We start from the raw sequence: 11,502 nt of genomic DNA, 5'->3' as shown, positions 1-11,502 counted from the left end.
AATATAGGTAATACAAATGTTATCTAGGTGCACTAATTAAAGATAAAATAATTACTTTTTAAAATTATTTATTAATGAAAATACTGTTTGTATTATTTCTTTAGAGTCATTAATGTGATCAATTATTTCTAAATTGTCATTAATATCAATAATAAATTGATTGATGCTTTCTTCAATTTTTTTCTCGCTAGATTGTGTTTCTAAGCAACTCTTCGCCAAATTTGCCAATGATGATTTTTCAGAACCAAATATACTATCAAGATCAAATAGTTCTAAAAATGGGGATGATAATTCTTGAAAAGGAGGTGGATATACCTAAAAGATAAATAGTATTTGAACAATTAAAAATAATTAATTTATATATTTAGAATTTAATACTTACAGCAAATTGTAAAGCAGGCAAGGTGTCATTGAACGTAGGAGGAATGAGTTGTAACTGATTGTGGGGTACATTCAATGTTTTATACGCTTCAACTGTATCTGGTAGCATTGTGGTATTTAAAGAACACAATTTAGTGTCTATAAGAGAATTTATGTTGTCAGCTGAGAATAAAAAATGACTCGTATTGTTCAAACTTTCTTGAAGCTGTAGACAAGTGCGAACACGAGATGATAACATTCCAATATCCGGTACCATTTTATAATCTGAAGTCTTGAACAAAGATAACAACATGTATTACATTAGTAGAAAATTAAATATTTTATATTAACTTCAAATATACTTAAAAATATTCAAATATAATATAGGTAATGTGAAAAACAAAATGGTATGAATATATTATAGCACGTGGTATGATCTGTGGTGTATTTATGCAGACATTCAACATTGCTATCTTATAGGGTATTAGTAAATTAATTAAGAATATAATACACAATTTAGTTGTTGGTACTTGTTTTATTTTAAATTGTATAAAATGTTACTAAAAGTTGTCCAATTAAATGTCAACGACTATCAAAACTAAATTGTAGATTCTCTGTCAGTTATTTTGCAATATATTTAGCCTAAAATAATCAAAAAAATTGCTTTGTCCATGTTTTGAAAATTTGGGTCCAACTAATATTGATCTTGTTGAGTATACAGTAGAATAGTTCAGTGTAGTAAATTTATAGAAAAAGTATTTTATTTTTCCTGATTTGATACATATAATTTTTCTATGATTTAGTTGTCTGGTAAAAGACTAATGCCTGGCTGCATGAAAAATGTTTTAATTTAATGGTCCAATAAAATTTAATGGACCAATTATGGACCACTAAATCATGTTTAAAGGATCATTTGCTCACTACGGATTCGTTAAATTTTTAGTGATTGTTCATGCAACCTGGCATAAAATTGATAATTTAAAGTTGGATATTAAGGTTAGATATATGGATTTAAATATAATAACTTGATATGTACCTCAGGATCGTTAGCATCAATTTCATTTAAAGTTATGTTATTTGTGATCAAGAAATCAAACAAAATCTCACGGACTTTATCATTTTCTTCCCAATTAATATATTTGTCTGTTAGCAAATGACCAGAACCAATGACTGCAAGTTTTCCTTTTTTGGCTATAATAATATGTTAATTGAATTATTATATTAGTGAATATTACTTTAATCGTAAAGATATAATTATTAAAAACAATCAACAAACTAACGACATGTAATTAATTTTATGTACACTATTTAATCTTATGAAAAAGTGCAAAGGGTGAATTAAATAAACACAATATAATGCAATTTGTGCATTATTAATTATTTGTTTCTGGTACCTTTGTTGGAATACTTTGAAGCAGAATAAAAAGCACAGAGTGGTCTATTAAGAGGATAAGCAACAGAACCACTAGTAAGTATAGGAGCAGCTGGTTTTGCCACATTTAAGCTAGCACCATAAGGAAATACAAAACTTATACATCTGAAAATTGTTTAATATCTATTATTATGATAAAAAGTCTAGAAAAAATTAAAGGCAAAAAAAGAAAATTGAATTTATCTTTGTTGTCATTTATTAGGTGATAAATATGAATATATAACTGGGACAGTGAAATGGTCGGTCACGATTAACAAATCAATCTCGGATGTTTCCAAAGTCGATATATCTATTTGTTAGAACTTATTATTAGGTATATTTAGTAGATTACATCTGCATACATATTTCAGGTCTTTCTGTTTGTGTGAAATCGCATTTTTTTACATGAAAGTTATACAATAGAACACCGAGCTACATTTTCTTATAAAAGTTTAAGACAGCATCTTCGTGCATAGCAATTAGCTACTATAACTCAGATTATAATTGACTGGCTGATTATATATAATGACACATTATTTTTCACACCGGTTTAGCCTAGCAAATTTCAAAAGACTTCAATATATAAAAATAATATTTTTTACGTTAGTTGATTCTCAAATAAAAATATATGCTCTCAGTAGATCTTAATAAAAAAAATTTGTATACCCCCGGTATATAAAGCATCAAACAATTGTTGAGTTATCTGCCGATATTTCACAAACAAGTATATCGAATATTGAATAATAACTCAACATCATAGCTACCAGAAATTTAAGGTATACTTTCTTCACCAGAAAACCACCCTGAGACCTTCCTGTTAGAACAAGTCAAAGTGGTGGAGTTCTGCCATTTATATGCATGACTGAGTTACTTTCTCTAGTAGAACAAATTATAGAACAGGGGCCACTTATTAATATTTTTGGAGGGCCACATGGGGAATTTTAAAAATGTTCGAAGGCTTTCAAAATTCAAGGTAAATATTTTGAACATATTTTATAATAATTAAAAAGTAGGTAACATAGTGGGACATTAATAATTATTATTAATTATAATAAAAATAGAAGACTCGGTTAAATTTTGTGGCGAAAATGGCAAGTCTTGCTTTCAACTAACTGCTTGATAGTTTGCATGATAGTTTTGGGTCACCTCAAAGTTTTAAATTCAAAGAATTAATATGTTGAAATATACTTGCGAAAAACTCACAACATTACTGTTGTCATTGATAAATTTAAAATAATTTTTGGCAGCCTACTACTTAGTAGTAGGTTAACCTACTCTTAGTAAAAAATAGTTCAATTTCAGTAAGTAAATGAAAAAATCTGTTCAAAATATTTCCTTTGCTTTGACACCTAATATTGTTAACGAGTAGTAAATTGTCAAACTGAATATCAAATTGTTGAATAAGTGACGTGAATTGTTTGGGCTGAAGTTTCTTCCAAACCCAAATCCAGTTTACATCAGAGGACACTTTGAAATGCAAGAAGTACACTTAGTCATACTTTAATTTTTGAACAAAGATCTTGATGAGTGCCAAACCATTGCTGGTGCACCATCAGTAATAACAAAGATAATTTTTTTCAAATTCAATTTTTCTGTTTTGAAATACATTGTTGCAATTTTTACAAATTGTTGCCTTTGATGATTGGGAAAAACCGGAATTCTATCCATTAAGAGAATATTTCTAAAAATACCTTATTAAAAATAATTAACATTATATTTTACCTGCAATAAAAAATTATCTATAAAAAAAATAATCATGAAAAAACTTGTATTAAATATTAATATATGTGTATTATAGATATATTAACTGTTGATTTACTTTGATGTGTTTTTATTTTCTCGGTCCAAATATTTAGCCACAGCTTCATTAACAACACCATCCTTAACCAGACATTCTTTTGGGTGGAAATATAAATAATAGTGTGTGCGTAATACATAGTCTAAAAATAAAAATATAAACAAAACAGTTACTTATAATAAAAATGTAATATATAGTATCAATTAATTAAAGAAAAAATGTATAAAATTTTATTTTTTATAGTTAAGGCTTGATAATGTAATACAAATGTCACAGTAAGTAATTTCTTACTGAAACTCAAAATTCTAAAAAATATATTTGCACACATTTTTTTTTGTAGGCATTTGAAGTACAAATTTTGACAAAATTGGGTATCTATTTAAACTAAAAATAACGATTTTAGTTATTTTGTTGTAATTCAAAAATATTTATGATGGCTTGAAATTATGACATACTTTATTATCATATTTATCTATTCACAATGAATTTTCAAAATATTTAGATTAACTTTAATAGTTTTTGCCTATTTAATAGTATATTGTACTACTAATAGTAAACAATAATTGTTATATTATAATATTAATTATTAATCAATAGCAATATAAATATTATACGATAAAATGATGTATTATAGTTTGACAGAACATCAGAATTGTTTTTCTTATGCAATAATTTATCGTTTGAATTTAAGAGGACATCTTACACATATATGACATACCAAATTAGTTACAATAGTGAGCTGTTAATTTTGATATTAGAGTGAATTTATCTACTATCAAACTTTAGGTAAAGAACATTATCTATATTCCCTCGTTGGTTTTTTACAATATTTTTAAGTGAATTATGCTATATGCTAATGCATTTTAAAATATTAATACTTTATATAACTCTCTTAAAGATTAAAATATTGCAAAAAAAAAAACCAAAAAGAGAACAGAGACAATGTTCTACCCTAAAAGTTTGATAGTAGGTCAATTCACTCTGATATTAAAACTAATAACACATTATTGAAATTACTGAACAAAACTTTGGTATGTTCTAAGTGTGTAAGACAGAGACAACATATGCGGACGAGACGTCTAATTAACACTTCCATTAGAGTGACCTACCAGCTCGATTCCAACTATACAGCAGAGCGATTGTTTAACTGCCAATTTCTTTTAAACTTTAAATATTCTTACCACTATTAACCATTATACCAAATTCTTCTAATAAATAATTTATATTGGTATGTAGTTCTTTTTCGCCTCCTTCAGAAAACATAACTAATACAGATCCTCCAAGATCAATATACTTATGAAGACAATTAAATTCTGCTTCTGAAAACATAGCACGTGGAGCTCCAAATACAACTAACTGCACACCATTTAAGACATCCACTGTTATCTCATGTTTATTTCTACAAATTGTTTTAAGATATGTATTAAGACAAGACATAATATAACTAGTAATTTAATATTTTAGTGACTTACATAGCAATTGTAAATGATCCTTGCAATTTCCTTCTTAAAATTTTCAAATTATCGTTGATATCAAACATTTCATTTTTAGCCATATCAAATAATATAATATTATTATTATCATCTGCCATATTCATAATGTTTGTGGTTGTACTCAAGCAAAAATATAAAAGCTAAGAATATATTAAATTATATTAATTCACTGTTAAGAAAATTTGATCTCAATTACTGAAAATTAGGTACCTAATGAATAATGATAGCAAGTTAAAAACGTATTTTGTTAAGTAGTACTGTAGTAGATACTACAACTACGTCATGTAATCTTATGGAGACCAAATACTAGAAAATGTTGTGTGTAAACCACTGAATGCAGATTTTGGAACATCTATTTTGTTTGGTATGTCCGAAGTGTGAAGTCAGAAGACAGGAGACAGAATTACTGAAATACTGAAAAAGTGAAAAGCGAAAACTGAATTTAGTTTCAGTGATAGGTTACTGATTTGTACTATCTTAAATCGAGCCCACGATGTAGATAATATTATTTACATAGTGTCTAAACCTATTAGAGTAGTTCTGATTGGTCAATATTTTTATAGCGGTAAATTCAAATTTATAAAATAAAAAAAATTGAAACATTGGATATTTTTTTGTTGTTGGATCTTTTTTAATAATTTCTGTTACCTATGATTGTTGAGGTTTTTTTTAATGATTGACCAATAAGTTGTGTATTTTGTTTATTTGTCGTCATGGAGTGGTATACAATCGAGCAACGTGTCCTTGTCCATTAAAACTCATTATAAATACAGCGAGAGTGTTGAGGAAACTGTTAGGAAACTTTGTAATATATTCGGACACCATGAAGCCATGAAGGACCGACCACAAAAAAAAACTAGGCTAGCCCGTAAATTTGGAAAAACAGGCTAATCAACTGTGAGATTAAAGACCAAAATTAAAAACTGTGTTCTTTATAAAACACTTTAGAAGAATAATTATACAGATATTAATAAATACGATAATTAGGTAAATTAATAAAAAATAATAGTTTGCGTGTAATATATTAATCTCTAACATTTAGCGGCAAATTTTTTTGATATGTAATGGGATTGAATTGTTGAGATATTAATCCTATCACTACCATTCTATATTATTATATTGTCATATTGTTTATTGTATAAATACATATATTCGAATACCCTTATCGATAAACCTTTATCTACGGACGTGTCAATATAGTTAGTCTGCTTTATACTGTCCACCAGTGCATTTCACCTACAGACTCCACTACTAGGGCCACGTTCAGTGGCTTGCCCAGGAAATTTCAATGGGGGGATATATGTTATAAATGTTTTGGTAAAAGTACATTTAAATTAATATAAAATAATTAAATAAGTTGAAGTCAACGAAAAAAAGTCAATGAGGGGGGGATATAACCCCTAACCTCCCCCCTTGGGCACGCCACTGGCCACGTTCATCGGAAACGACGCAACAGCGATAGCATTACTGGTGCAATGTGTGGTGGACTCACACCTGGAATATGTCAAAGATGCAACTGCGGCTAAAACAATTTGGGAACGGCTATGTGCAACGTTTGAACCCAGAGGTGCGTCAAACAAATTACTTCTCTTAAGGAATATGCTCACATTAAAATGTATGGAAGGGGAAGAATCCATAGAGCAATTTCTAATTCACTTCGATGATTTATTGAGAAAAACAAAAGTTGCGGGTTGCAAAATCCAGGAGGAGATGGTGGCATGCTTGTTGTTATTAACGCTACCAGACTCATACAACGTCGTGGTAACGGCTATAGAAACGCTGTCAGGCGATAAAATAAGTGTTGATTTTGTGCGAAAAGGCGTTTACTCGATGAAACGGCTAAAAGAGAATCATGCTAAGTTGAATCAATCACATCGAAAAACCAATACCACTACCTACTGGCGCGAGTCAATTATTTTTTTCCAAAAACTCACAATATTGATTTAGTTTTAATGGGAAAACTATAACTAAAACTAAATATAAAAGTATAAAACTCCAGAAGTGTCTAGACTTAAGAGAAATTCAAAATTAAGTTTTGAAATTTACAAAAGTTTAAAAAAAAATAGATACTTTAATTGCGCCTATAATTCTCTCAGGGCTCGGCATTAATTACTTATTAAACTATTAATTCCATAAATATTGTGCAGTTACTGATGTATTTGTTGAAAAACTGTGTGATTATAAGCTACTACAATATTACGCGACCAGTAACCACGATTGGCTATAGTAATGGTAAATATTAATTGCTATTTTGAATTTTCTAAAAACTCAATCGAGGAACTAAGGCCCCTCAACAAGTTTTCCATCACCTATCGTGCTTTTCCAACATCCACATAATTGTAAATCGTACACTATCGCGCTATCTAGCCAAGGAAATTTAGCAAATGTGATGATCAGTTCTTCACACTCACGCGTAAGAGTTCAAAATTATTTTATAGATAGCGCTGCTGTAATCGAAACAATTTAAATCTAAGTAATAATACCGGCCAATTCCGTTATCGCGGCGTCGGGTGAGACTAAACCTCATCAAACCTCACTAAACCTTACCAAACCCAACTAAACAGTCTGTGGTTCGGGGAGTTGGTTCTCGGCTTGTGACTTAATATTATGTTATCCGAAAAATATTTCAACAGAAAAGTTAAAACATGTCCCACACGACTCGTGTAATCGGCGAATATTCGTCAATCGTACTACTTTGCGAGTTGTGTGTGAGGTATTTAGTCGTAAAGCACGGCGATTATTTTTACTCGCCGAGTCACTCACGGTTTCCCGTCGGTGTCGGATACAACACGAGTGACTCGTACTGATAAAAAATTTAATCTTGGATTTCCCCCAAAAATAGACCATTATTTATTGTTAATATCATTAGGTGTATAATAATAATATCACCAAGGGCGCACCCAAGGGGGTGGCTAACGGGCTTTAGCCCCCCCCCCCAAATGGCTAGCCCCAAAACATATTTTATTAGGTTTATTGACAATTGACATTTGACTTTAAATTATTACGAAAAAAAAATATCAACTATCGAAATTTAAACATTAGGTATAACATAATATTATATTTATACCTGTCATTCCGGGCCCCGAGAGAGACCTCTGTTGTTTATTATTATCGTCGCGACGTCGTTAGTTGAAACTTTGTACTGTGTAGGATACAGGAAACGTCTTGATTATACATTTTTATCGATACAAAATACAATGAAGTTTATCTCAAGCCGCAGGTATCTTTGCGACAAATTCCACTTTCATTTTATAACTTATTTAGTAGATTAACAAGTATTGTCGTCCAACTGTTCAAGTCGACATCGTTGGTTTTTCGCGAGCTTATTTATTTATTCGTTTTTAATTGTTAATTAACAAGCTTTAAGATTTCTGTACATATTTCAAAATAAATACTAATTATTAATATTAAATTTTTTTGAATTTAGCCCTCCCCAAAAAAAAATTCTGGGTGCGCCCCTGAATATCACTATAGTAGTAATCACAGGTGGCACGTCATTCCACACGAACCGTGCACTTGGCAATCGGCGTCAATATTTAAATAGGTATTTAATTAATCTTTAATTAAATTAAATTTTTTTTAACTATTTAAATTTAAATACCTTCTTGTGGATTATATTTACTAAAATTTCATCGAAATGGAGTGGTCTAATGAAAAGACATTAGAATTTTTGTCGTTATTTGAAAAGGAGTCATTAATTTGGAATCCAAAGGACCCAATGCATAAAAATAGAAATCTTGTCAGTGATGCCTGGAAAAGGATTAAAGACAACTTCAGCGAAGACATTGCAATAGAGGAATTAAAAAAGAAGGATTCGCTTATGGCGAATAGGAATAACGGCCATTGGCTCAAAAAGTGAAAAGCAGCACTAAAACTGGGTCCGGAAGAGACGAAATATAAAAACCAACCGAATTGGATCTTTTATGAAGTAATGGCAACTTTTTACATGGAGTTCATCAATCAAAAACAGCTTCGACGCCGGCAGCGCGGCGAGACGAACCGGTTTTCAGCTTGCGCGGCGCGACATCTGTTCCGTGTTCGAATATACACTTATATATAAAATTATACTAATACAATTAATCAAATATCTGATATAATTCATATTAAACTTTTTACATTTTACTAAACATAATATATAAATGTACTGAAATCTAGCAATAGCAAAGCATTGACGGGTGGCTAGTATTATTTATGATTTAAATACCTATTTGAACTACAAAAAATAATAACCATCGTCGTTATTCTTTGTTAAATATCTAATTTCGCCCAAATTTGAATTTAAAATGTCTATATAATTTGGAAAAATTGATTAAAAATATTTTTTATTTTGTTTTTGGGTACAGGCGTTACAGCATATTACTTATATCTACTTACGAAGAATCTTTTTTTAAATATATAGTTTCTTAGATTTAAAAATTGAACATTTTATACAACTTTTACTACAAAATTATTCGCATTGTTCGTGATTTTTAAGAATTTCGTCAAAATTTGAACTTAAAGTGCTTGTGTAAAAGAAGAGTTGGGTGTCATTGTTTCTTCAATTTTTGTGAATTGCTAGGACAGCAGCTTATGAGGAACCTTTGACCTTATATTACATGTTTCTAATAAAATCAAAAAATAAATTTAAACCACACTCACACAGTCATATACGTATTTTGTTCAATACGAATGTAAAATCTTTAGGATACATCATATTTGGGATTTGGATCATTTACAACTATAAATTTAATTAAACATAAAAGAAATTAGTAAAAAAGTTGAGTGTGAATCCACAATATTTTTTTACGAGTGTGTGAATTTAGGATTTTGACAAAATTAGTAAAAATCAAGACAATTTGAAAATTATTTTGAATTAGAACTTCATAAAATGTTTTATTTTTTTATCTAAGATTTAAAAATGTAATACAAGATTCCTTATAAATTGGTTTACCTTTACCTAAAAAAATTTCCACCAGAAAGTGAAATTAAATTTGACATTTTGACATTTTTACATTAGATATTCACTCGATTTCTCATACCTATTTAGCTTTTTTCCTATACAAGTAGGTATACCTAGTTGTTCCAATCGACTACCGCTTTTGTCCAATACCTACCCAATTCACATTAGTAATATGTCACTTAAGTTCATGAGCCTACAAGTAGGTACATAAAATATAGATACAATATTATTTATCGGTTATCTAATACCGTCTATCCAATTAAGTTTATTGTCCCTGGGCCAATCTGCCCAGGATCATGAACCTATTCATACCGTAGTATAGCACTACCTACTTACTGCAATATTGACTTATAAGTTAATAAAAATACTATACATTTTTTTTTATTAATTCAGACACTGAGGGTGTCTAAATGACCTCGAATAATATCAATTATTAATTGGAATGAACATTATTTTTTCTGTTTACATGGATTCGCTAATTTCTAAGCACTTCATAGTCTCATATATGTTCACCAGATTCTATAATTATTAACTAATGTTTAATTATGTACTCATACAAAAATGTATGTGACGTTTTTATATTTATAGTAAATAAGTAACTGATCCCTGCACTTCGTTGCCCGTTAAAAATGCCATATCTTCTGTCTTCATAAGTGATTTAAGAGACTTGATGGTGATAATGCGAGCAGTATATTATATCAGGTAGGCAATCCACCTGTGGTGGATTGCAAACCCAGTTAGGTGCATACTGAATACCATGGCTAAATAACTAGTTATTTAGCCATGCTGAATACTATATTAGTATCTGTCAATTTATATGATTATATGAATAATAAGTTTTATTTTTATTTTTATTTTGATTGTGGACACTGATGAGCGGCTATAAGTACAACTCAGTCTCCTTGGAAGGCAATGTATGAAGATTCGATTTGTTGGATGCTTAAACCTGTTCTGCTCGATTAAACATTGGCAACCAAAAAACAAAAAAAATACTAATTTCCACTAAAAAATTAAGAAAATGAATTAATAATTAAAATAAACGTGTACATTACATACGTTTATAAGCATATCTTATGGCACGGCGGATTTCCAGTAACCTGACCTTTTCTGACTTGTAGCATTGCGACTTGCGAGTTCCGCGACTTAAGTTTGTATGTCTAGTTGCTGGCATTTTTAGAAACAAAAATATTCGATCAAAACTTACCAAAACTCCTAATATTATTGCAATGCTCTGTTTTTTAAATGTAAAATGTATGTATTTTATCGTTTAAAAGTTATATTGATAATAATACCTATTCGGTACCTAACCATAGTGTTGTTGTACGATCGGTGCGTATTATTATTATTATACAATTTACACGTTAAATATTAAAAAATATTTTGTGTGAGCCACTCTTTACACCTAGGGGTATGAAAAATAGTTTACATCACTCTCCGAGACCTACCTTAATGTACGTACACACAAAATTTCACGAAAATCGGTCCAGCCGTTTCGAATGAA

At 29.7% G+C, this 11,502-nt stretch overlaps 2 protein-coding genes across 2 annotated transcripts; one reads left to right on the top strand and one right to left on the bottom strand.

The window, feature by feature from the left end:
• Positions 1–12: 12 nt before the first annotated feature.
• Positions 13–5,526, bottom strand: LOC111029450 (intraflagellar transport protein 52 homolog). The gene is made up of 8 exons (XM_022308452.1): positions 5,273–5,526; positions 5,042–5,202; positions 4,751–4,968; positions 3,591–3,711; positions 1,755–1,897; positions 1,397–1,551; positions 383–652; positions 13–315 (listed from the first exon to the last, which is right to left on the bottom strand). The coding sequence occupies exons 2-8, from the start codon at positions 5,164–5,166 to the stop codon at positions 52–54; spliced, it is 1,296 nt and encodes a 431-aa protein (XP_022164144.1). The 5' UTR covers positions 5,167–5,202; positions 5,273–5,526; the 3' UTR covers positions 13–51.
• Positions 5,527–8,699: 3,173 nt separating this feature from the next.
• On the top strand, positions 8,700–9,093 carry LOC111029458. Its single transcript, XM_022308464.1, has one exon. The coding sequence runs from the start codon at positions 8,700–8,702 to the stop codon at positions 8,919–8,921; it is 222 nt and encodes a 73-aa protein (XP_022164156.1). The 3' UTR covers positions 8,922–9,093.
• The last annotated feature ends 2,409 nt before the right edge of the window (positions 9,094–11,502 follow it).

This window comes from Myzus persicae, unplaced genomic scaffold, assembly GCF_001856785.1.
Source record: "Myzus persicae strain clone G006 unplaced genomic scaffold, MPER_G0061.0, whole genome shotgun sequence".
NCBI lineage: Eukaryota > Metazoa > Arthropoda > Insecta > Hemiptera > Aphididae > Myzus > Myzus persicae.
This window is presented reverse-complemented; position numbering and strand designations above follow the sequence as displayed.